Source organism: Balaenoptera physalus (genome assembly GCF_965194825.1).
Source record: "Balaenoptera physalus genome assembly, chromosome: 21".
Lineage (NCBI taxonomy): Eukaryota > Metazoa > Chordata > Mammalia > Artiodactyla > Balaenopteridae > Balaenoptera > Balaenoptera physalus.
In genome coordinates, this window is record NC_138902.1 from 9,625,462 (window position 1) to 9,652,873 (window position 27,412).

Genomic DNA, 27,412 nt, shown 5'->3' on the forward strand with positions numbered 1-27,412 from the left:
CATTATTGGTCAGAATCTGTTATGTTTGATTTCACAGAAATGCCTAAAGTGTTCCATTACACTAAGATTTCACTGCATAGAAGTGATTGGATCTGGTAAACATTTTCACTTCACAAAAATTGTCATTTTAATGATGTTCATTGTGATGGAATTCCCAACATTCTGCAAACATGGCCGCCCGTTCTCCTCCTGTTGCTTCAAGGGATGACCGGGAAGTTAGGGTGTCTCTGTCCAAGTCAGATGGAAGCTCTAATCCTGTTTCAAACCCGAATCCTCCCAGCATCCTCACACATGCTCTGCTCTGCCTTCATCTGCACTGGCCTCTCCCTAGGAGGACGATCTCTGGGCAGTGCTAACTCAGAAGGGGGCAGGGTTGAGCCATAGGTGTGGGAGTGATGCTGACACATCCAGCCTGTTACCCCTGTGTTCTTCTGATTACAAAGTTAAGATGTGTTCACTGTTGAAAACTGAGAAAAGTACAGAAAAACAAGAATTCCGATAAATAACCTTGAATCCTGCCTCTCCAAGAAAACTAATGTTAATATGTTAACCTGCCACTTCTTTTCCCTCATATACTTAGACATTTTTAAGTAGGGATATTTTTCATACTATTTTATAATGATTTTTCTTCTCTAAGCTAAAAAGATATAAACACATTCCAAGGACATTAAACACTCTTCCAAAACATTTTTTCATAGATAAATACCATTTCATCATATACATACATCATAATTTTGATGGTACTAAGATGAATTGAGAACATTCCTGCTATTCAATGTTTAGATGAGAACCTTTCTGCTAGTCAATGTTTAGATGGCTCTGTAGCCTCTGAGTAATAGTTTAGTGTTAAAACATCTCTCAACAACCACTCTAAGTGCTTCCTAGATGGATCATCTTATTCGGTGAACAAACTAGCTTAGTGTTGCTGTTATGGAGGCCTCTGGGTACTCACAAGAGGCCTGCCACTCCGAATCTTCTTTCCAGCTCTTATAAATCTGCTTGGTTCTCTCTTCATCTATTTGTTTTACTTCTTCATCTTGTGTTTTCTTCACAGATTCTTTCTTCTGTTTACAAAACCAAAAACAAACACTGGTGAGGGATTCTGGCAGTTTCCTGCAGTAAGGCAGGCACTAGTCATAGTATGGGCACAGAAATGGGCATATAGATGAATGGAAGAGAATAGAAAGCTCGAAAATGAAAACACAACCTTACAAAATCTATGGAATGCAGCAAAAGCAGTTCTAAGAGGGAAGTTCATAGCACTACAGGCCTTCCTCAAGAAACAAGAAAAATCTCAAATAAATAACCTAAGTTACCACCTAAAAGAATTAGAAAAAGAAGGACAAACAAAATCCAAAGTCAACAGAAAGAAGGAAATAATAAAGATCAGAGAGTAGATAAATAAAATAGAGCTCAAAAAAAAAATAGAAATGATCAACAAAACCAAGAGCTGGTTTTTTTGAAAAGATAAACAAAATTAACAAACCTCTAGCCAGGTTCACCAAGAAGAAAAGAGAGAGTACCCAAATAAACAAAATAAGAAATGAAAGAGGAGAAATAATAACTGATACCACAGAAATATAAAAAAATCATAAGAGAATACTATGAACTATTATATGCCAACAAGTTGGACAACCTAGAAGAAACGGAAACGTTTCTAGAAAACATGCAGCCCACCAAAGCTGTCAGGAAGAAACAGCTAATTTGAACAGACCGATCACTAGAAGTGAAATAGAATCTGTAATTTAAAAAAGAACTCACTGCAAACAAAAGTCCAGGACCAAATGGCTTCACTGGGGAATTCTACCAAACATACAAAGAAGAACTTATACTGATCCTTCTCAAACTCTTCCAAAAGACTGAGGAAGAGGGAACACTCCTAAATTCATTCTATGAAGCCACCATCACCCTGCTGCCAAAACCAAAGACACTACAAAAAAAGAAATTTACAGGCCAATATCTTTGATGAATATAGCTGCAAAACTCCTCAACTAAATACTTGCACATTGAATCCAACAACACATAAAAAGGATCCTATACCATGATCAAGTTGGATTCATTCCAGGGTCACAAGGATGGCCCAACATATGCAAATCAATCAATGTGATACACCACATCAACAAAAGAAAAGACAAACACCACATGATTATCTCAATAGATGCCAAAAAAGCACGTGACAGAATTCAACATCCATTCATGATAGAAACTCTCATCAATATGGGTATAAAGGGAATATATCTCAACATAATGAAAGCTATTTACAACAGACCCACAGTCAACATCATAGTCAATGGTGAAAAGCTGAAAGACTTCCCAAAGGAACGAGACAAGGATGCCCACTCTTACCACTTCTATTCAACGTAGTAATGGAAGTCCTAGCCACAGCAACCAGACAAGAAAAATAAATAAAATGTACCCAAGCTGGAAGGGAAGAGGTAAAACTGCCACTATTTGCAGGTGACATGATACTCTATATAGAGAACCCTAAAGTCATAACACAAAAACTACTAGAACTAATAAATGAATTCAGCAAGATAGCAGGATACAAGATTAATACACAGAAACCTGTTGCACTTCTTTAAACTAACAATGAAATTTAAACATGATTTTAAAATCACGTCAAAACAAAAACAAAAACCTAGGAATAAACTTAACCAAGGAGGTAAATGACCTATACACCGAGAACTATAAAACATTTGTAAAGGAAACTGAAAATGATTCAAAGAAATGGAAAAATATCCTATGTTCTTGGATTGGAAGAATAAATATTGTTAAAATGGCCATACTATCCCAAGCAATCTACAGATTTAATGTGATCTCTATCAAGACACCCAGGACATTTTTCACAGAACTAGAACAAATAATCCTAAAATTTATATGGAACTACAAAAGACCCAGAATTGCCAAAGCAATCCTGAGGAAAAAGAACAAAGCTGGAGGCAAAAATCTTCCCAGACTTCAGACTATACTACAAAGCTACAGTAATCAAAACTGCATGGTAATGGCATAAAAACAGACATAAAGATCAATGGAACAGAATAGAGAGCCCAGAAATAAACCCTCGCACCTATGGTCAATTAATCTATGACAAAGGAGGCGAGACTGTACAATGGAGAAAAGACACCTTCTTCAACAAGTGGTGTTGGGGAAAGCTGGACAGCTACATGTAGATCAATGAAATTAGAACACTCCCTCAAACCATACACAAAAATAAACTCAGAATGGCTTAAAGACCTACATATAAAACACGACACCATAAAACTCCTAGAAGAGAACATAGGCAAAACATTCTCTGACATAAACCGTACCAATGTTTTCTTAGGTCAGTCTCCCAAGGCAAAAGAAATAAAAGCAAAATATAAACAAATGGGACCTAACCAAACATATAAGCTTTTGCACAGTAAAGGAAACCATCAACAAAATGAAAAAACAACCTATGGAATGGGAGAAAATATTTGCAAATGATGCAAACAACAAGGGGTTAATATTCAAAATATACAGACAGCTCATAGAACTCAATATCAAAAAAATAAACAACCCAATCAAAAAAGGAGCAGAAACCCTAAACAGACGTTTTTCTAAAGAAGACATGCAGATGGTCAACAGGCACATGAAAAGATGCTCAACTTCGCTAACTATTAGAGAAATGCAAATCAACCACAATGAGCTATCACCTCACACCAGTCAGAATGGCCATCATCAAAAAGTCTACAAATAATAAATGCTAAAGAGGGTGTGGAGAAAAGGGAACCCTCTTACACTGTTGGTGGGAATGTAAATTGGTGCATCTACTATGGAGAATAGTATGGACGTTCCTTAAAAAACTAAAAATAGAGCTACCATATGATCCAGCAATCCCACTCCTGGGCATATATCTGGAGAAAACTCTAATTCAAAAAGATACATGCACCCGAATGGTCATAGCAACATGATTTAAAATAGCCAAGACATGGAAACAACCCAAGTGCCCACCAACAGACGATTGGCTTAAGAAGATGTGATATTTATACACAGTGGAATATTACTCAGCCATAAAAAAGAATGAAATATTGCCATTTGCAGCAACATGGATAGACCTAGAGATTATCATAATTAGTGAAGTAAGTCTGACAGAGATAGACAAATATTACATGATATCACATATATGTGGAATCTAAAAAGTAATACAAATAAATCTATATACAAAATAGAAACAGGCTCACAGACATAGAAAGCATATTTATGGTTACCAAACGGGAGAGGGAGCGAGGGAGGGAGGAACAAATTAGGAGTATAGGATTAACAGATATAAACTGCTATATATAAAATAAACAACAAGGATTTACTGTATAGCACAGAGAATTATACTCAATATCTTATAATAATGTATAATGGAATGTAATCTGAAAAAAAATAACTTAATCACTTTGTTCTACACCTGAAACTAACACAATATTGTAAATCAACTGTACTTCAATAAAGAAAAGAAAAAATAAAATATACAAAAATATCTTTTAAAAGCATCATTTTTGAGAAGGAAAAATATAGAATAAGAAACATGAGTCTTCCTTAAACAGGGAATTTTTTATTGAAGTATAGTGGACTTACAATATTATTTACTGTGGTAAAATACATATAACATAAAATTACCATTTTAACGTTTTTAAAAATTGTGGTAAAATATACATAACACTAAGTTTACCATCTTAACCATTTTGACATGTACGGTTCTGTAGCCTTAAGTACACTCAAGGGAATTTGTTTTTAACCAAAGAGAAAACTAACACACCAAATCACTTAAAAATTCCTTTGTTTCTTTGAGGACAACCTTCTGAGTGTTCATGAGAAAAATGAATTTACAACTTGGTGTGGCAAGAAAAAGACTCATCAGCTGAGTCATGAAACAGGCTGAGGGGCGGGAAAGACTGGCCGTGCTTTGCTCTGCACCACAGAAATCATGGTTTTTTTTCTTTTGTGTTTTCCTATAGAAAGATAAAGACTTTCTTGTGGTTAAATTATTTCACCACAAGTAAAATATGTACCTCGATGCTGTGAAACTGGTTTCAATCACCATTAAATCACAGTTAACACAGAAGATGGTGATAATTCGTATTATGCACTTCACCTCAGATGCAACGAAACTGTTGTGGTTTGACTGTTTTCACTTTTTTTCTTACATTCTTTTCCTGCCTAGAGCTAAGCCCCCTTCTTTAGTCAATATTATAAAAACCAAAGAACAGCTTTTGGTGTTTGAAATGACTTAAAATTTGCCATTACCTTATTGAAGCTGTTGGCAAGCCTGAAATACATCAAAAGTGCTGGTAGAAATTTCTAAGCTCAAACAGAAAAAAATTCAAAGGGAGCTTTGTTTGTCTTCCACACACATATTTTTAAATGATTTTAAATAATTAGAAAAATATAGCTACAATATTAAACTATGCTATCATAGTATACTGTTATGCTAAGGATACTGTTGCTTAGGAAAAGCAAGAAGTTTACAAAGTGAGTCTACTTAAAGAAATATATTAAGTAAATAATAAATCGGGCGGTACTTGGTTGCTGAGGTGATACTCCAGTGTCTGAGAGAGCTGTGTTTAGTAAGTCTCACTCCTTTTTCATCCACAGTGTCATTATGTATGGGCACAGTGAGAAAGGAGACAAAATTAATGTTTCACAGAGTAATAGCAGATGAGAGCTGACCCTGGCCGCTGTTTCTATTCAAAGCAGCTAGAACACTCAAGAACTTGTCCCGAGTTTCTCTAAGGATTCCTCCAGAAAATTTACTTTTAGAAAAGTCTTTACAAGTTGATCTTTACTTTCTCTGTTTAGAAAACCATCATTTCTTCTTCAGAAGTGTTCTGCTGAAGCACACAGGTGCAGGATGAAGGCCAGGGAGTGGAGGGGCAGCAGGGCTGAGCCTGGACGCTGGTCCAGATGCCCAGGGGCCGGGGTGTGGAGCCAGAGATGGGCAGACGGAGCTGTCAAAGGTCCCTGACACAAAGCCGCTCGTCCCGGGCTGCTGACACAAATATTCCCACCAGCTCCCTCATCAGCCCCTCACTACGTCTCATTACTGACTTCTGTGTCATTCCTCCACCGTGTCCAAGAGCTCTTGCCTCTGTGCCCTCCTACGTGCTGTTCCCTCTGCCTGGAACATACTGCCCCAGCCATCCCCATCACCCCGCCCTCATTCTTCAGGTCTCTGCTCCAATGTCAACTTCTCTGGCCACCTCTATAAAAACCAACTCCCACCCTCCCTGCGTTCCTCAGCTCCCTTATACTGCGTGATTTTCCTGCAGAGCTCTTAGGCCCTGACTTCACACACAGATGTATCATCTGTCTCCCCATCAGGAGTATAAGCTTTCCGAGGGCAGGGACTTTATCTGTTTCGTTCACTGTGTCTCTAGTGCCCACAGCAGAGCCTGGCACGCAGGAGGAACTCAACATAGGTCGTCTGAACGAACACGCAGATCTTCTGTCCTTTCTTCCTCACCTGCCCTCATTTAAAATGACATAATGTAATCAGGGCAGTGTCACTGGGGAGTTCCTTTAGGGACTACTGCTGCTGTTTTATAAAGAGGCATGTGTTACATCAGCGTCTGCACACCAGGCCCACAGCTCCAGACCTCCCCATGACTGAAGCCTCAAACGTGTGAGCTCTCCAGCTCACACGTGGCCCTGCAGAGGAGTCCAGGCCTGGGTCACCACCCAAGGGAACCGGCCCCAGCCGCCTCCTCACAGCCTCCATCCCAGCCTGTGGCCCCCAGAACCTTCATTTTACAGCCTCATCTCTCACTCCACTTTTTCAGACCATCTGTGGGCCAAACCCTACAGGCTTTCTTTCCAGTCTCTGCCTCAGTTATCCTGAGCCGCATATATGGTAACAAGGCAGTAGGACGGAGGGAGCAGAGAGGTCCCTGTCCGGATGGACCCGGAGACCTGAGCTCCTGGAGGCCCTGCGGGCACCATGGGCACAGTGACCCAAGCAGCTGCTCAGCGCAAAGGGACAGGCTCGAGAAAGAGTGAACACCTAGGGAACCTAATGTGAATTCACGATTTCTGCCAAGTTTCATGTTTTGTCTATCTCTCTCTGAAATCAGTCTCCCCAGCGTTTGCCTCTGTCCAGGACGCTATCTGGCGTCAGATCTTCAGGGAGGAGTCCGATATGTCCTGACGAGCAGATATGTCCTGGCACACCCTTTCCATGATACTCAAGACTCTCCAGAAAAACAGGTAAAGATGAACAGCTGTGCTCACAAGCTTTTCAAAGACAGAGTTCACAGTGTGCTGCTTATTTTCGTTTCTGCATGAGGCTAATAAAACAATTTGTGAAACATTAGTGGAACTGGCTCTGCACTTAGCCCCTGAGACGGAAGGTAAGTCTTTTACCTGGTGAAATCCATATTCCTTCATACGACTGATAGAATCTGCCAACATTTGGTGAACATTTCTTGAGGAACTGGAGGGCAACTAGAAATTAAATGAAACACATTTTTATGCCATTTAGAGCTGCAGTGCAATTTCAGAAGATAATCTGTTAATGCTTCCCTCATGTCGATGTTCCCAAATGCTGCCCGCCCCAACTGGATCCAGCCCTTTCCCACCAGCAAGTGAGCTCCTGAGCCCATCCTGACTGAGGGGGCGGGTATATGAAGCCCCAGCCTCTGCACTCAGTAGGGTTAGAGATGAATCACTGCCCAGCAGCCAGGAGCTGGTGGTTTGCTCCTGTCTTGCTCCCAGCTGGCCCCAAGGTCCCTGGGATGACTTTAAGACATCAACACTACTCCTTAATCTCAATTCCCTTCTTTCTCTCTTAATCCCTGCTCTACCCCATCCCGTGTTTTAGGTCGGACCAGAGAAACGCCTTAGTTTCGGCCACTTAACTGCATTCACCTCTCTCCCCTTCTAGGGCTGGAGGCATACCTGGAACACCCAGTGCCTGGGAGCCCTGCCCACCCTCCCTGCCCGCTCACATCCCCCCTCTCCCCCCACTGTCCCCACTTCCCAGTTCGGGATCTAGGCTTCTGCTGCTCTAGACGGATTTCCTAGGAGCCAGCTCCTGCCAATGGGGTTCCCAGTTCTGCTGCCTGGATTCCCTGGGACCATCCTTGTGGGCCACCTGCCAACCCCTCTGGCTCTGTGACTGAGCTGGCACAGCACACGGGGCGCCTCATAAGACCAGGTCAGTTACACCGGCCCCCGTCACCCGGTCCCTGGCCTGAGTGCAGTCTGGGCCAAGGCCAGCATGGCAGCCATGTGACCTGTGTGGCCGATATTAGCCACCCTCAACCCACGGTACCACGACTCATGAGCCTTGTGCCTGAGGACTCCTTCCTGGATCCTGGCATAGATGAGAAATTGCCTGCAAAGTTGCAGCCAAAGGTCGGTACCAAGATTCAGTGTGGAGCACAGGGGGTACTTTAGGGTCACTTCTATGCCATGAAACGAACCAGCATGGCTACCTCAATCCTGCCCCTGCAGTTCGGTGCCCATGTGAATAATTATCTCCAAAATAATGCAGGTGATAACTGGTATTGGCCACTTCTATCCGGGCCCTTAAAACCTCCTTCACATGTGTCTCCAGGCCATTTCCCCCTTCTCTGGGCTGGAATGGTGACAGCAGTCATGCTACTAGAAAAACAGCACAGCCTCCAAAGCCTGAGTCCCTGAACGGCTGTGTAGACCCGAGCCTTCCTGGACCAGAACACCCAGCCTGGACGTTACAAGGGAGAAAGATGCACCTCCATGATGTTTTGACCATTGCCTGTTTGGTCTATCCTGTCTTAGCTGATAAAGCTGGCCATCGCTGGCGGCCCTGGACTCCAGCTCTCCGCTGAGGTCACTTACTGATCATGGGAGTACAGTCGATGCTGATTTCCCTGATGGCTGAGGGTCACTGGAGCCTGTCCTGCCCAGGCTCTGCATCAGCGCCTTAGTAAGTATCATCTTCACTGCCCACAACATCGCTGAAGGAGGAGCAACATAACGTCCATCCTCAGGTGAAGGAACTGAATCTCAGAGGAGTTGTGCAGCTTTCTGGGATCACACAGCCAGCCTGTGCCAGAGTTCATGCTTTTTCCACTATATCAATATTGTCATGATAGGGAAATGAGTTGCAGGTCAAAAGATTTCTTATACCTATTACTTGGCAAAGTAATGAATCCTATAGGTTTCACAATTGCTACTTGCCATATTCTGTCTCATCTTTTCCTTATTCTGATATTATAAAAGGATATGTAGCTGCCCTGCATCTAAAGCAGAATAGGACGATAACCAGTTCCTCTACTGATGAACAGATGAGAACTCTTCCAACAGCTTTTGTATAAGTCTGTCTGTTCAAAAGTCCGAGATGGCTTTGAAGGGCTCAGGCTTGTGGTCTCTGAATACATTTCCACTATAAGAACTGTGAACTTTAAAAACAGGCTCACTCTCCCTTCCCTCAATGATATAAGATCTGTGGGGCATCATTTGGCAAAAAGGATGTTTCTTCTGTGCTGAAAATTAGGAGGCAGGTGACTGCGCTCCACTGCTACCTCCTCAGGTGCTGTAGACAGTGCTGCAGCCCCCCGCTTCTCCACTCATGTGTTTCAGAGGAACCTGGGCTTCTGCCACTAGCAGAGCTTTGGACCAAGGTTTCATCAGCAGCACCTCCACCACGATCAGCTCCTGAACAAACTCTTAGTTGTTTCCTGAATTAGCGTCAGGCTAATAGATATCTGACGTTGCTCTTCTAAGTCATATATCCCAAAGTGTGGTCTATTTTGTCAAGCATTTTCCCCCATCACTTGCCAATTACCGTCCTCTGCTTGGACATAACACCTTCAACACACTGTACAAGTTATTCTTTGTCCCTTAGAAGTATTCCTTCAATGGAACTATCGATCTCATGTATACACACAAAAGTGTTTTCTCACCACTTGCTTTTTAAGAAATTACAGTCTGGATTTTTTCCATCATCATCATGTGCCCTTTCTCACTAGCACTTTCAACATGCTCACTGCTTCTTCACTTGTCAGATATTACAGGGTCATCAATATTTTTAAAAGAGCTCAAATCTAAGCACAGATGCAGGAACAAGACAATTTTCAGGACTTGGTGCCGGGGACTGAAGGGACCTCTGTGACCGTCAGCACCGCCTACCGGTGCCACTCAGAGATGACAGCCTTTCCTTGTCTGAAGGTTTAGGTTTGTTTTTAGTACATCAAAGCTCACAAGTTGGTTCTTGAGTAGATAAGATTTAGCATAAACAACTGATTAATTTAACAACCACCCCAGAGAGCAGTACTTCTATTCAAATCCTTCCATGTGTCTAAAACATATTGTCAACTCTAGAACTATTCACGTGTACTGAGAACCACATTTATAAAAATTCTCATTTTAAGGGTGAGCGAAGATTCGCTCTTATTCCAAAATGTTAAAATAATATGAAGAAGTTCATCAAGACTTGCGTAGAGCAGTTCATTCAGATACACTTACATGCTTACGAATCCACAAAGCACACCATGTACAATGGAATAGACTGAAAGCAGTGTGAGCCAGATCTCCTTCACTAAAAAACAGCCAGATCCATGGCTCAAAAGTGATGATTCACGATGTCAGTACGAGGAGACAGCCTCAGGAATAGCACTCTGAGCGTCCCCAGCTCAAGGATGAAGAGGCGTCCTGAAGAGGGCGCCGGGCCCTCTCTGAAGCTTCCGTATGACGCTGGGTTCCAGGGAATAGACTCTTTAGCTATTCCAATTTGCAACACAAGGAAGGTTGGAAAACTACCCACCTCCCTGCATAATTTTTTCTTACAAAGAACTTTCAAGTCCATGCCTCATTTGACCTTCATATCAACACCATAAGGGTATCAAAGCAGGTATTAGCCCTTTACCAAAAAGGTAAGGCGACCTGTTCATAGGTAGGAAAGCAGGGGCTGAAACCCTTGCCCTGCTCCTTCTGTGGGGTGTCCCGGAGAGAACATCTGTCTGCTCTCGTGCACAGAAGCCACGGCAGTCCCCTCCCACCTGCTGCATTACAGAGACTTCTGCAGCTGCTGAAGCCCTATGAGCAGGGTTAAAGCTATTGTATCTTCTTCATATTTGTTTTGTTTAAAAACGAAAACTGCCATGGAACGTTTATGCAAAAGCTCCAAAAAAATAGAGAGAAAACTTGGAAGCCAATGACATCACAAGCTAGTGGACTTCCTGCAGACACCAAGTCAGAATGGTTCTCTCCAGTCAATGTGTACCAAGGAGACCTGGGAGTGGAGCCCCTCCACAATGACCAAAGGATTTTATAAGTATATATAAATTACCATTAAACTTAGAAGTATGGCCATTCAAATCTATATAAGCAATGGGTAAACAAAAGACGCTGCCAGCAACATCAATATTATATGGTTACAAACTGTATTTCCTCCAGAGACTATGTGTCATATGAGAATTATTCTAATTATATTCACTTTTTAAACTGGTTTGAAAAATGGTTCATTCTGGCTTCCAACCTAATATTCACTCTGTTTAAAAGTAGGACTATACAATCAAACAAACGTCAAGAGCCTTTGGAATAAACAAGAAAGCTCCAGTGAACAGAACATTTTTAGCGCTTATGTTTTAATGGTGAAGAAGAAAATGATGAATTAAGGCAGGGGTCCCTAAACCGCAGGTTGCAGACCGCTAACGGTCCCTGGCCTGTTAGGAGCCGGGCCGCACAGCAGGAGGTGAGCGGCGGGCGAGCGAGCGAAGCTTCATTTGCTGCTCCCCATCTCTCCCCATCGCTCACGTTACCGCCTGAGCCATCCCCCATCCACCCCCCATCCGTGGAAAATTGTCTTCCATGAAACCGGTCCCTGGTGCCAAAAAGGCTGGGGACCGCTGAATTAAGGGGCTAAAATCAAGAGTTTACATCTGAAAACAAACTGCGAGGTTAAGTATTGGCTCATCCTGATCTTACACCTCTTAAATCCATGGTACTCCTTAACAGACTAATGGTCAGAGTAGTAACCTCTGTGAGGGCAAAGATCACGTCAGCTTAACTAATTCACGACACCTGGAGCCTCGGCAAAGAGAACAGCGACTGGGCACTTAGCAGGGCCTCAATAAGTATTTGGTGAATGAATGAACACACTATGTATTCATGAACACGTTCTCAATCATTAAAAGATATTCAGTCTAGTTTTAATACTAATAAGAGAGACTTAATTCAAATTCTCCAAAAATCGATGGCCTGTCCCTGCACTTTGCTAACCAGGTCGCTGGAATAATCAGATTCCTATTTCTATTCTCAACCATTTTAAGTGAAAAGGGAATTTCCCAGTGATGACTATATAGTAAGCTTTTGAGCATACTGGGGTTTAGCATTTTTTTTTCTTTCTTTCTAAAATAGTGAGAGAGGCAGAATAATGAAACTGTGCTCTGATAAAGTGACAAAGAATAATAATATAGAGAAAGTGGAGATACTTTCCTAAAGCCAACTAGACTAACAGGATGAAAAAGGGACATTCAATTTTACTGCTGAAAATATGTTGTGTGGTCCCTGTGGAGAGATTTTACTGAAACATGAATTAGGACAACGGAGACCTTAGGGAATCTTTTCCCCATTTCTCTAACATTGTTCCTAGCAAAATCTATGCACAAAGACTACTGGAGAGTCCGACTTGAAAATACAGTGGACTCTAGTATGATGTATAATTTTATGGCACCTCTTTAAATAATGCATTAGTCTTTAGCACCTGAGTTTATTCTGAGCAGAGCAGAGCATGGAACTGTCATGCTGCATGAAGGTCTGTCTGCCGGCAACGCACCTCACCCACGACTCCTCCAAGCGATGTGCAAACAGCAGAACTGGGCAGTAACATCGTCAGGAAATGCAATAATCAGAACTAATAAGGGTTGTTAGGGCAAAGTGTTTCAGATATGAAAGAGTTTCAGAGGCCACTCTTACAATTTCACCAGGGAGATACCTGATATATGATCCATGAAGGAGAAAAGGAAGACAGCAAGAGAAATAAAGTAATTGTTAAATATAAAGTTTAAGGATATTATAAATATTTATATATTTACATAGCTGTAATATATATAAATATAAAGTATAAGAATATAAAGTGTGAGGATAGTAACAAAGGATTGTTAGGAGAGTAGTCAAAGAGTCTTAAAAACATGGTTGATTTGGGAAGTCTTGACGTAACATAAAATAGGAGCCTAACAATAAATAATAATAGAAAATAGTATTTACATATATAATATTTTACTCACATCCAACCCAGTGATTTGCAGCTACTGTAACCTCCATTTTTCAGACCAGGAAACTGAGCCCCAGAAAGGTCAGCAAGGCCCCACAGGGTTCCATATTTTTCTTCCCAGCACGCTACTCCAGTGAGTCGGATAAATGAATCATTGCCAACATCACGTGCATCACACAAAATGAAGTTGTGGTACCAACTTTGTAATGTACAACTCTCAACACCAGAACTGTTTTTCTCTTTTGTAATTCACTTTATATGAAGCTTTTAATATAACATACTACTTTTAAAACTCCAACAGCTTAAAAGGCTTTTAAGGGCTTACGATTCTGTGATTCTATCTTATATAAAATTTTATTCTACAAACTACCATGAAATTCTATTACAGTTACACAAAAACTACTTGGGTAATTGTGTAACTCTCTGATTACGGCTCTTCTCTTGAATTAATACAATGAGCACGGTTAATTCCTCGTCTGTTTTTACCTGGTATACACGATACTTTAATCTCTCACAAAAATAATACTGAAATGCTTCCTTCATGTATACTAGGAGGGAATATACATCAAGAGAAACGGTTACTGGTTTGGGATTATCTTTTTTCTTCACATTCAACTCAACCCTCAAAATTCCACTTGCATTTCAAGAATACATTTCCCCTTCCATTTGCAGTGGTTTCCTCATTATTAGTGTGACCCCTACTCCCTCTGAGGGACTGGCATCATGTCTGTCTGCAGACAAGAGCCAGCCGTCCTGCGACGGCTCCACCAGGCCCTGGCACAGGGCGTGTACCCCTCGGTGCGGGGCAGGGGTCTCCACCCGCCTACTCTCCTAGGTTAAGTCACCTAAGGAGCTGTGCTATAATACTACTTTTCACTCTTAATAGAAAGTCTGTGCCACATAGAACCCCAAACTGTGGTTGCTATGTAGAAGGACCTTGAGATGAATAAGGGTCCAAAAGTAGCAATCAAGCATATTCTTTTCCATTCTCTTCAAGTGGTCTGATCTCAGTATCTTGCTTCTGAATCTCTCCTTTATGAAGGCAAACAATCAAAATCCAGTTTTAGAGAACTGCTGGCTTCTGAGTAGACAGCAAGCTTAATAACTTCAGTTTGGAAGGGATGAAGGAGGTAAGGAAGAAGGAAAACCTAAGTGGAAGCCTTTCATTGTGTCTAAAAATCATTATCCAGGTGCCCCTTCACTGTTCTCTACTGAAGGGAACATAACGCTACGAGTTAGAATAACACCTAAAAACACAACTGAACACTACCACAGTTTCAATGTCAACTTTACGATTAAAATGCACATTTTAGTGGCATGTTTTTGTTATCAGTTATAGTGAAATGACAGATGTAAAAGCAGGTGCCAGAGCCTTGGGGCAGTGTGGGAGGGGTGTGTGTGTGTGTGTGTGCGTGCACATGGTAGAGGTGGAGAGGTGAGAGGTCTCATCTCTAGCTCCATTTGGTTAAAGAAGATACTATGTATGACAGGGAAGACTCTTGCTCAAGGGTTTTTAATCTGCTAGCTTCAAGGTCTTTTTTGGTTTTTTTTTAATGCTTTGAATTCCAAATATTTGCGTTCTAATTTTTTTTTAATCTCCTGGTTTGCAATGTGGTCCACTTTGAAGGCCATTTCTGTTAAAAACAAGTAATTCTCTGGAAATAAAAATCTAAAAGTGAGCAGATAGTTTTATCCAAGGTCCCCTTCGGGGCAAGGACAGTCAGTCTACTGATGAATGAGTCCCCAGCCTACAAATCACCTGACACAGAGCCACACAAGGGCTTCTCTTTTAATTAGCATCCCACCCACCACCCTCAAACCTGTTCTTTTCCCTCCCAAATTCTCCTGCAGGAAGGGGTTAAACACTGACTGCTTTGGGAGGGCTGTCCACACCAAGGGTCCCTAAGGATCTCTGCTCAGCAGAGAGGTACCCCTAGTTCTTACCCAGACTCCCCCAGGGAGGGGCGCCTGCTCACACAGTGCCTCTCCTGTCCTCTTCTCTGGCTCTTATTAACTCCTCATCAGACTTGTCTCTGCCTGGGAATGGCCTCTGCTTCCCAACCTGCATGTCTCAGAACATGGCTGGGTGACAGCTAAATTCTCATATTTACCATCACCTCCCATTCAGGGACAGGCTCCCAGCAACACTGAATGTTTGCTGTGATCCACTGAGAACCAGAACACTCTCACTAGATATTAAGCAGAACATCATTTCTGAGTTTCCCAAGTGCTACCACTGCTGTCAAAGACAAGGAAAGGGCAGGTATTTTGTAGAGGGCAACAGCTTCCAGAAAAGAAGCCATGCAGGCAGCTCTAATCTAGGGATCATTTCTGTCTCCTCAGATTGCACCAGCCACTCAGCCTCGCTCTGCCTCTACCTCCTCACCTGAAAAATGAGAAGGACCAAGCCTGGGCTCATGGTGAGAATAGCATCTCATAACTGAAGGACTTCAGGGGCAATTCTTGCTGTTTCCGTCAGATGATATTAGGCAAGCAACGTCATAAATTTTTTTCAGCTTCCTTTGTAAAGAAACAATGTTGCTAATTTAATCCCTGTTTTAGAGAGGGAACTGATTCCTGTAGGATGTGGCCGCAGGTCACAGAGCTGCTTCTAAGGATGGAAACCTCCATTCCCGGACTAGAGGTATTCTATGTCAGCTGCACTGTTTCAAGGTATCTGGTACTTAATTGGGCAGTCTTACTTTTGGTTACCCATTTGTTAAAATGAAAATTTTAAGTTAACATAAATATATTCTTAAGAAATGTTTTGTAAAGATTATCCTCAGTGTGTCAAAAGATGCTGAGACTGGACCCCAAGTTTTCCAAACCCTGAGGCAGGCATCAAATAACTCTTCTCAAATCCCCCAGGTTTGCTTCTTGTGGATCTAAGGGTCAAGCAGAAATTCTCTACCCTTAGAATTGGGACGAATCTTTCACTGTTCTAGAAAAGATCTCCTTGGATGAAGCCATCTGCCAATGAAGATATAAAATAAATCATTGTTACACTGGTATAAAATAATCCAAATGCAAACCTAAAGATTGGGCTGTTTACTGTTCTGGTTCCATGGAGGGAAGGGTACAGGTCTCTACAATTTTTTATATGTGAGAAGATTAAGTAGACCCAGGTGGGTCAAGAGGTATAGTTTCCAATCTGGGGGTGGAGGGCTGTGGTGAAAAGCTGAGCATAGGCTAGCCAGTTGACTAAGGAGGACGTAGTATGCACTTTATTTTCGGAAATGGGGCTGGGTTAACCTCGGCCCTGTACTGCTGGGCTTGGACCTCACACCCCTGCCTAATTCCTGCTTGGATGTGAAAGTCCAGCCCTGGTGATGTGATTTTTCCAGTGAAACTGCATGGAAACCCTCCTTAACAGCCCTAAAGACATGAGAAAATATTCGCCTTCAGGGCACGCAGGCATGGGTGCTGTTTAGGATCACCGGCATTTAGAGCTGGGAGGCTAGGCGGAGCCAGCTCAGCAAATAGATTCCATCTCAGACGCTCGCTCCCGGGACTGAGCACGGAGGCGGCTGTGGACAGGACGCGAGGGCGCATGTGCCCTGGGTTGGGGGAAGGAGAGCTGCGATCCATTAGTGATGTCTGCCCAGGTGTACGTGCGTAAGAGGTCTTAAGCTTTGTGTCTACGTACCTTTCAAAAGCCTCTCATTTTATAGATAAGAAAAAACGAAATCCTGCAGACACAGAGTGAGAATGAAAGCCCAGTTCTTCTGACTACGTTTACCATGCTTGCTCTCATTATGTTACCACAGAGCAAAAACCTACCATAAGTCCACAATCCCTTATTAACAATTCTGAAATCCAACAAGCTCTGAACGTACGTAACTCACACTGAGGGGGAAAACCTGACTTGGACTAACATGAGATCATTTACAGTATTTACAGTAACTGATTGCAAAGTGTAACCAAACCCTGCTGGGGACACTATATATTATACAGTATATACACAGCATTTCTTTTATAAAATCTGAAAAAATCTGAAATCTGAAACGCATCTGGCCCAGGGGTTTGGATAAGGCAGGGCAGGCCAGTGGTACTGAGTCCACCGCCTACAGGGTGTGGCAGGTAGAGTAGCTCCCAAATGTCTACACCCTCATCCCCCGGAACTTGCGTCTGTGTTATGTTACACAGGAAGTTTGCAGGTATTCATTATAAGCTACAGACCTTAAAATAGGGAGACTTTCCTGGATTGTTCTATTGGCCTCAACTAATCACATGAGCCCTTAAAAGCAGAGAACTTTCTCCAGCAGGAGTCTGAGAGATGCAGCAGAAGGTCAAGTCTAGAATATTAGCAACTCTCTAAATTCTAAGCAGGAGGGAGACTCCACCCGCCTTTGCGGGAGGGGCCACACTGGCAGCTCGAGAAGGCAGGCAGGCAGCCCCAGGACTGTTCCCAGGCTGACAGGGCTCGCGGTGGCTCATGAGCAAACGACCTGAATAAGCATGGAAGCGATTCTTTCCCGAAGCTTCCAGATAAGATCCCTTCTCAGCCAACACCTCGATTTCTGCCTCGTGAGAACGGAAGACCCAGCCAAGCCATGTCAGATGTCTGACCTGGGGGCTGTGAGATAACAAGTGGGTATTAAGTTCATAGTAATTTGCTACGGCAGCAACACAAAACTAAACAGGACAAGCCTGATTCCTCCCCCATGATACAGCCTCTAGACACCCTCCCAAAGCGCCTTCCTTCCCACCCAAGCCCTGCCCGGGTCAGGCCGCTCCCTCCCTAGACCGCTCAAGATGCTTTCACTCACTTTCCACTGACACCCTGCTGGCCCCCAGGCCTCCCCCGGCCAGCCCCGCCCTCCCCCGGCCAGCCCCGCCCTCCCCCGGCCAGCCCCGCCCTCCCCCGGCCAGCCCCTCCCTCCCCCGGCCAGCCCCGCCCTCCCCCGGCCAGCCCCGCCCTCCCCACCAGGAACTTGACTGTCCTGCCTCACTGGGTGCAGTGCTTTCCAGGGGGTGTCCCTTCTTTCTCCCAAGTCCTGAGACACCGAGACCCAGTCGGGTGCCTCCCTTATGGCCCCGCAACACCTATCACTACACGTATGGAGCCCCCGGCGAGCCTTCGCTCACGGAAGGGCCGATTCACCTCAGTCGGCCTCACCGTGCTCGCAGGGCAGGCCGGGTGTAGGACGCTGTCACGCAGACCAGGCAAGGCTTCGCGTGTTTCTGGTTAAAATAACCCCTTGGAGTTGTAGTGGGATTTGCAGTTTTCCAAGCATTTCCAAATATATTATCTCATGTCATTTTTACAAAATAAACCATGAGATAAAACAAGGCAGGTATTTTTAATTCCCAGTTTTTACAGGTGAGAAGACAGAGGCTCCAAAAGGTTCTGAGGTTTGTCCGCTAGCCCACGTGAGAAACCCTGCCTCACAGACTCAGTGCTGCCACGCGCAGGGCAAACGCCGCCCTGGGAATCTGGCCGAGGCAGCAGCAGGGCCACATTGCGAGCTCTGCGGACACTGCCGTGGATCCGCCCTGGCAGGTGTCCAGGCAGTTAGAGCTCATTGCGTCTGTTTCTCCGCTCTCCTCTCTCTCTTTCTCCGTGTTTTCTTACAGAAAAAAGTCTACTGTTTAATTTGAAAGCCAACAACATCTGGGTCTAAAGCACTCCTGCTTTGGGGGCACAAAAGCAAAACCTCTCTTGCCAGCAGTGTGATGGTGACGATGCAGCCGTGATAGCTTCCCCGGGGCAGGGGCAGACGAGATGGCCCAGCTCTTCCTCGAACACAGGCTCTGCACAAGCCACTGCCCTTGCTTCCTCCCCTCGGAGAACAGACCCTGTTTCACGTCTCCGACGGCTGCTGTGAGGATGGAGTGAGACAGTGCATCTAAGTCATTTGGCAACTGTCCAGGGATGCCTGCACGTGAAGTGTCAAATTCCTCCCCCTCGCCACGATCACCCCAGTTACCTGCACGAAAGCAAATCTGCCTTTTCACCAAAGAATATCCCAGGCTCCTGGCTATGCTCTTAGGATGTGCTGTTTTCTCCTCTTGAAGCTGGCCTTGGCATTCTTTTAAGCTGATTTCATCTTATTCAAAATATTAGCGGGTAAAGAGGGAGGATAATGAAGGAATAACTGTGGGATTGGCCCCCAAGTCCTACACAGGCCCAAAGGGGTCCCTGACTACATGTTCTCCTCCATTCACAAGATAATCAGAGCAGAGCTGAAAAGACACTGGCTGATACAAAGGCAGAAACCCAGTCCACTCTTACACCCCAGTTAAATCATTAACTAAGAAGCACCACCTCCTATGAGTGACTGACTCTTACACAAGAGCTTCCACGGTGCTGAAGGCACATCAGCATTTGGGTTGAATTTAACTTTTATCTCTTCTTCATAGCCCTTCAGAGGTTTTAGATCAGACCAGTAAGGAGTGCTTTCAGATTCAGGTCTGGAGAACTTTCTGAGCATATGGGGCACATTTTCTGGTGATGATCTGTCATGTGGAAATTCATTACAAGTCCAACAAGACCATTTTATTTTAGTAAATCTATAGCTGATTTTCCTTGAATACTTTTTATAATTCTGGAAAATTGATGGCTCTTTAAATCCTCCCATGGTTATTCAGATAAGCATTATGATCACTAACATCAATAAAAATGGCTTGATGATTTTTCCTTTTATAATAAACTTTAGGCCTTGTGTAGACAATGCAATTTTAAAGACATGACAATATCCTTCTAGATACTATGGTTAAATTATGGCCAAAACACGGAAGTCTTTACAGCGCAAGCCCGGATTGCATTTGGAAACATGCAATGGGTGACTTCCAAAACTCCTGCCTTGGTTTCTCACTAGAGTTCTTCTCCAAGGAGCAGATCTGGAGAAGACAATGAATCTGTTTTAAGTACATCAAAGTTATGATGGGAGTGGAAGTTCAAGTAGATATACAAAAATGAGGACTTTCTGAGATATGGGGGGCAAATCAATCTCTCTTTGGGCATTAGTTTGTTCATCTGTACAAAAGAAATCATCACTTGCATTGTGTTGTAAAATGAACTAAATCCATGAGGAAAAGCTTTGTGGACGCTAAGTCAAATTGTGTGTGTTTTATTCTTTTGTATGAAATCAACTTACATCTCCACCTGGAGGAGCATGAGAAGTCCTTGATGTTTCTAAACCAGACTCATCGTCTGTAAAACCAGCAACTCCTCCAGCCATTTGTTCCTGTTTATGCTGATGACACACCCACACTCCCAGGCATCCAAGCTTGGAAACCTGGGCTGTGCTAGAAACCTCACTCCCCTGCCCACTGGGATGCCTGATCAGTTCCTTTCAAAATATGAATCTGCTTAGGCCAGCCCCTTGCTCAAAAATCACTGACAATTTCCAGCTGTTCTTGCACAAAGGGTCAGAACACGTATGTCGCCCCCAAGACCCTGTCCTGTCTGGCCTTGCCCAGCCCCTCACTCTGTCATTCCCTCCGCATTCCAGCCACACAGCCCTGCCCAACTGTCCCTCTGCTGGAACCTCCAGCCCCAGGCAGCCTCTGTGGTCACCTCCAGCTCTGAGTCCCCTGCAAAGCCATTATGCACGCCCCGGTAATGCTCACGTCCTGGGGTGAGCGAGGCACAGAAACATACCCCAGTCCTGGAGCACTGCCATCGTTTGAAGTGACATTTTATGTGAAGTCTTTCCCTGCTTCCTCAACTACGAAATTCATGACAGCAGTGATTCTATTTTCACTCCTGCATTGTCATCTCAAGCCTAGTACATAATGGGTACTTGTTCATTGCATGAGTAAATCAATCAATCTTGGGATCGTCTCCTCAATGTACCTCCCACTTAACAGCCTCCAAGAGGTAAAGAGCACACACAGCGTCATAGAGCCAGAGACCAAATGGAAGCCACACAGCTGCAAATCCCCTGTTAGTTCTCATGGTAATTAAATTGTTGGCAGAAGAAATACTTCACCATATAGTTTCATTCTTCTTCCAAACCATAATCCAAGCCGCAAATTACATTTGAGCTTTTTAAACCACCTGACCTAAGAGAATTCATCCTAGTTTTGAGTATAGAATGCTGTTGTGTTGAGGCAACAGCTGTTCCACAATCCCAGGCAGAATCTACGAAGCCAAGAGACACTGATGCTTTGTCCTCAACAAAAGGGGAGACCCATTAGGACAAATCTAGGACCTGGAGGTGCCAGTGTTACAGGCAGGCCCAGTAAACCGCTGCCTGAGCGCCAGACCCCGCCCCAACCATCCTGGTGAGTAAAGTGGCCACAGCCTGTGCACACCTGAGACAGAGGCCGCAGGGCCCAGAAGCTCCATGGTCCACCATCTGGCCCTTCAGGACCGAGTCTGCCGAGCCATTATAGAAGGCACATAACATGGAAAAATAACCCCGGAAATGTCTTAAAATGCACAATCTTATATCTAGAGTTCTTTCCTCACACCTTCTCCCGTGGAAAAGGGTGCCTTATATTGTTTGTGAAAAAGCAGGTGAGCCAAACCCCCGAATCTCCCAACAAGGAATAACAGCAGGGCCTTCAAGCTGGGAGGGATTTTTCCCAGAAAAGCCAGTTTAGGATCCTGACGCTCAGTGGCCCCAATACCTTCATCTCCCCCGTTATGAAATTCCGCACATTTACAGACAGGAAAGACTCACGGGCGTTTTCTCCTCTTCGAGGGGTGAAGCTGGCCCACGGCCGCGCCCGTGTCCCCCCTCTTCTGCCGCCTTCTCACATACGCTCTGAGGCTCCCGGTCACCTGGTGCCCGCACATTGGAGGAGTGTGACTTTGGTTTCAAGCTGCTGGTGAATTCTCTGGACTGAGTTTTTCTGAAGAGAAACAAATGTGGAATTATCAAAAACAGTCTTCAACAAAGACAGCTTTACCAAAGTAGAGGTCTGCATTCAAATTACGTGGAAACCAGTAATGGGTACCATTTACTGAGCGCTGATGGTAGGCTGAGCCCTTTGCTAGGTATTTAAAGACATTAACTTAATCCTCATAACAACCCTGCGAGGAAGGCGCTGTTATCCTTGCTTTGCTGTTAAGAGGCTCAAAATAATGGTATCACTCATCCAAGGCCACGCAGCAGCCAGGACTGGAGCCCAGGTCTGCCCGGCTCCTGGTTCAGAAGCTGAACAGCCAGAGCACACGGCCCTCGTGTCATCAGCAGCAAAGAGTCCCTTTCTCTCCATGTGCCCACTTACGGTTGTGAAGTCACAGGACTGCGGCAGGGAAGAGAGGCCCACGTGTCTGTTCCTATTTCCCTGCTCGCATGGGGCTGCCAACACTTCGCAGAGGCCACCCTGGCACCCAGCACAGGGGACCCATCCCCTGCCTCACTGCTCCCACCCAAGTTACCTTCCTGTCTCTGCAGTTGATTATGTCGCTTCCTCATTCACCACCTCCTCACTGTCACAGAATAAGGTCCAAACTCCTAAACCTGGCCTTCCAGGCACTTCAGAGCACGGCCCCCCTCACCCCTGTGCACCCCAAACAGGCAGAAGGACTCACCATCACCCAAAGCGCCATACATGCTCCATCGAGAGGTCTTGATGACCCCTCTGCCTGCATTGTCCTGCGTGACCTTCTGTAGCTGGAAAACTACTTACCTTTCAAGGTTCACCACTGTGGATCAGGATGATGGGCTCGGGGAACCCTCTGCCTGGCCTTAGTCACAGTGCACACCATAGCCTGTGTGTCTGCCTGTTTCTCCTCCTGGACCGCAAGCTCCTGGTCCATCCCTGAGCTCCCAGCACCCAGCACAGACAAGCACCATTGGGCCCGCTTCCTCCGGGGCCCCCGGAGCCTGAAGCCCGAGGGTCCCCCCCCGACAGCTGCACTGTTCCAGCGCGAGGCTAGGGAAGCCCGGGGTCACTAGGGAACCACCTCCAGGCCCAAGTGGGAAAGCGAAACAGCCGACATGGTGGCGCTGTGAAAATGAAGGGAGTCGCCGGAAGCCTGAAGGAACTTTCCAGAAACTGGGAGTCACCGTGCGCCCTCAAGTCCCAGCTGGCCCCCCACAGGATCTGAGAGCGAGGGGGCTCGCGGCCCCGTTGTGTGGCGCCTGGCCAGTCCCTCACGGCCCTGCGGGTTCATACCTGAGCTCCCGCACCTCCTGCTCCGGCTTCAGCCGTGCCCCCTGGGCGAGGATCTCATCACAGAGCGCGTCGTAGGGTTTATCGAGGTGGTGCTCACCCATCACCCACACCCAGACTTCCTCGTCGGCTCCCAGCTTCCAATGAACCGATTTGCCGTTGTCTGCAGGCAAAACAGAATTTGGATGAACACGTATCTTCAGCCATGGGTTAGGATGTTTTCCATCATTAAAGTATTTAAAAGGCAGATGAGGCAAAGCCCGTCCAGCCTGCTCAGAATGAGCAGCATTCCCAGGGCGGTGGCAGTGGGCTGCGGTACGTCTGTTTGAAAATATGATGAATGTGGTGCCCCTTTTCTAAGTGAAGACGCGAGATGGGAAGAAAGCAGGCATTGTCTGCATTATCTTTAGGGTAACAAAGCAGCATCAGACGCCAGAACATCTACAGCCTAAGAAGCTCCCTGCAACCTGGCTGCTCCAGGGCTTGGGGTGTCCACTGCATTTCTAGGTTTCATTGCTGAGTACAAAGCAAACACTTGAGAGTCAGACCGGCTTTAGTCTAAATCCTAGCCCTGCCACTTAGCTGTGTGACTTGGACAAATTATTTAATCTCCCTAAGCCGCAATTTCCCTATCTGCAAAATGGGAATACTAACATCTACTCAGGAGGATGGCTGTGGGGAGGCGGCGACAGCCGTGCAGGCAGGTCCCCAGGTGTCTGACACACGACACATGACGGACTCTCAGGAGAGGCTGGCGCCACCGTCCCTCTGTGCTGTTGACAGATGGACGTGCCAGCTCAGAGACTCGGGCCGGCCCGTGAGAGATGACACGCCCGAAGTGTGAGACGCGGGGAAGCTACTTGAGTAACCGTGTTTCCGCCTGCTCCCAGCAGGGGTTGTGTTACATTCTCTCTGGTTCCTGCTCCTCAGATGCGGCCACACAGGTCATGTTCCCTGAAACCTGGGACGGTGGACCATTCCCAGGAGAGGGGGTGGGCAGTCCTAAACCTGAAGGCCCCAGAGGGGACTCACCGGGGCTATCATGGTCCACGGCTGGTCAAGATGCCTGGGCCTGAGGACCCACACTAGCCAGTGGTGTTGAGTGTGTGACACGGGCAGCTGCTGGCACGCAGGCCGGGCCGTGGCCATGTCACAGGAAGTAGAGGACGGTTTCCAATGAAAGCATCTCTGTCCAACGTGCTGTGGACTCACGTCCTGCTGTTGCCTCAGGACACATTAAAAAAGCAGCTGCTCGGGGCCAGGCTTGCTCTTTCTTTGGGCGCCTTCCACCTTCCTCAGGGCCACAGAGATGTTCTGGGGACTGTGCTCTGAAGAGGATATTTGGGGGGGCAGGGTCACAGTCTTCACCACAACAGGAGCCAAACGTTCTGTGCTCACAGGTGGAGCAGGTGTGAGGGAGGGTCAGTCCCAGGTGAGCCCTGGGGGCTGGGGGGCCGGGGGAGGCCCAGCCAGCTTTGGCTCTTTTGAGGAAATGCTCGCTGGTTCATTAACCGTGGAAAGCTGGCAGACCTCACAGACCCCCTTTATTACTACCTCTCTAGGGCAGCTAAGAATATTTTCACTATGTCCACCTCTCAACCTTCACCTAAGTAACCGTCTAACCGACAGTTTTGGCAGCAGGAGGAAGGTGGCCGCAGAGGAGAGAGGCCAAGAGCCAGGGGACGCAGGAGGGGACCAGAGGTCCCCGCAGCCCTACTCAGGACAGCGACACACGCTTCCCCCGAGCCGTGTCCCCCCGACACAGTGGGCGCAGGCGCACACTGGGCACAGTGGGCGCGGGCGGGGGACGGGCGGGGGCATGACTCTCGGGGGGAGGGCCTTGCTCTGGGGGGACCGAAATCCCAGAGACCCTGTGAACACAGGAGGGCCTTAGAAAGGAAAGGGAGGGGCAGCAAAGGAGAGGACAGAGTGCTGACGCCTCTAAAGGAGGGGAGGTGAAGGTAAAGAGGCAGAGGCTTTGGGGCAGGAAGAAAGGGAATTAGACAGGACGTGTCAGATTTAGCGGCCCTGACAGGGGTCTCTGCTCTGAAGACACTGGGGTCCTCCAGGGGGCCCACACAGCTCCCTGAACCCAGGGAGGGGGAGTCATTCCAGTAAAGTGAGCGTCGGCCTGGTGCCCTCTGCTTTGTACCAAGACAGGGGGGCTAGCAGGGCGTCTGTGTAGCTCCTTCCACAAAATCCTGCTGCGCTCCTAACGCTGGCAGGATGCAGAGCTGGGTGCTGCGGGATGTGGGGTGAAACATCCTCCTGCAGGTCACCCAGAGCCTGGGAGAGAAAGAGCAGGGCGGTAGGTCACTGACTTAATGAACTTCACTGCGTATCTGCTCTGTGCCAGGCCCTGAGGTAGACACGCGTGGACACTTACAAACAAGACAGACCAGTCCCTCCTTCTAGCTGGGGGAGGCAGGTGCTGACCAGCTAGCTACCTAGAAAAGTAGCAGTAACTGGGGAGGGGTGTTGAAGTGCTGCGGGATGTGTGGAGGGCCGGGGGCATACACCGTAACCACGAGAGATTTAAGTCCATCGAGGATTCAGAGGACGGAGGATGCTTCGGAAGGACAGGGAAGAAATAAGAAGTTCTTTGTGTTCAGTTCGGGAGGATGGATATGGAATCTGGACAGAGAACAGGGGTGGGTTTGGTGCTGGACACAAGGAACAGCATGAGCAAGATCAGAGAAGGGAATCAACACGGGGGCACGGGGAACAAGGGTCTCCGCCAGAGCCGACCGGCTTTAGAAGCCACCTGGCGTGGGCTGAGGATCACGCAGGGGGAGCAGGTGGCCGCCTGGCACAGGCCCCAGACACCAGGCTGAAGGGTTTAAATTTCGGCCCTGTGTTGCATAAAGCCAGAAAGTGGTACTAGAATCCCAGTGCTCCTACCAACTCTTTACGTGACCACGTATACATCGCAATGTTTCTCCGAGCCGGAGTTCCCTCTTTGATAAAACAGAGGTAATGAGTCTGAACTCACAGGCCTGCCACATGACAAGTGCTTAAAAAGTATTAGCTCCATGTTCTTGGTCTGAGTGACCAACCAAGAGTCCACACCTGTAAGACATGTCACCATAAAACTCCTAGAAGAGAACATAGGCAAAACCTCCTCTGACATAAATCGTACCAATGTTTTCTTAGGTCAGTCTCCCAAGGCAAAAGAAATAAAAGCAAAAAATAAACAAATGGGACCTAACCAAACGTATAAGTTTTTGCACAGTAAAGGAAACCATCAACAAAATGAAAAAACAACCTATGGAATGGGAGAAAATATTTGCAAATGATGCAAACAACAAGGGGTTAATATTCAAAATATACAGACAGCTCATAGAACTCAATATCAAAAAAATAAACAACCCAATCAAAAAAGGAGCAGAAAACCTAAACAGACGTTTTTCTAAAGAAGACATACAGACGGTCAACAGGCACATGAAAAGATGCTCAACTTCGCTAACTATTAGAGAAATGCAAATCAACCACAATGAGCTATCACCTCACACCAGTCAGAATGGCCATCATCAAAAAGTCCACAAATAATAAATGCTAAAGAGGGTGTGGAGAAAAGGGAACCCTCTTACACTGTTGGTGGGAATGTAAATTGGTGCATCTACTATGGAGAACAGTATGGAGGTTCCTTAAAAAACTAAAAATAGAGCTACCATATGATCCAGCAATCCCACTCCTCGGCATATATCTGGAGAAAACTCTAATTCAAAGATACATGCACCCCAATGTTCGTAGCAGCATGATTTAAAATAGCCAAGACATGGAAACAACCCAAGTGTCCATCAACAGATGAATGGCTTAAGAAGACGTGATATACACACACACACACACACACACACACACACACACACGCTGGAATATTACTCAGCCATAAAAAAGAATGAAATATTGCCATTTGCAGCAACATGGATGGACCTAGATAATATTATACTAAATGAAGTAAGTCACACAAAGAAAGACAAATACTATATAATATCGCTTATATGTGGAATCTAAAAATAATACAAGTGAATCCATATATAAAACAGAAACAGACTCATAGACATAGAAAACAAACTTATGGTTACCAAAGGGGAGAGGGAGGGATAAATTAGGAGCATGGGATTAACAGATACA

The 27,412-nt window shown here is 45.6% G+C and overlaps 1 protein-coding gene and 1 long non-coding RNA gene across 10 annotated transcripts in view; one reads left to right on the forward strand and one right to left on the reverse strand.

Annotated features, from left to right (window-relative positions):
- LOC309651492 overlaps window positions 1-27,412 on the forward strand; it is a 392,390-nt gene that overhangs the window by 158,558 nt on the left and 206,420 nt on the right. The gene's annotated exons all lie outside the window — the stretch shown is intronic.
- The window catches only part of SH2D4A (SH2 domain containing 4A), a 72,354-nt gene that overhangs the window by 28,034 nt on the left and 16,908 nt on the right, over window positions 1-27,412 (reverse strand). For 7 of the 9 annotated variants that reach the window (XM_082444256.1, XM_082444259.1, XM_082444255.1 and 4 more), the window contains 4 exons: window positions 23,282-23,441; window positions 21,838-22,009; window positions 7,369-7,449; window positions 953-1,064 (listed from right to left, as the gene is read on the reverse strand). In XM_082444256.1, coding sequence (XP_082300382.1) covers window positions 953-1,064; window positions 7,369-7,449; window positions 21,838-22,009; window positions 23,282-23,441 — 525 coding nt within the window. Of the gene's footprint in view, window positions 1-952; window positions 1,065-7,368; window positions 7,450-21,837; window positions 22,010-23,281; window positions 23,442-24,310; window positions 24,630-27,412 lie in introns of those variants that run through there. The other 2 variants (XM_082444260.1, XM_082444258.1) reach the window with 2 other exon arrangements.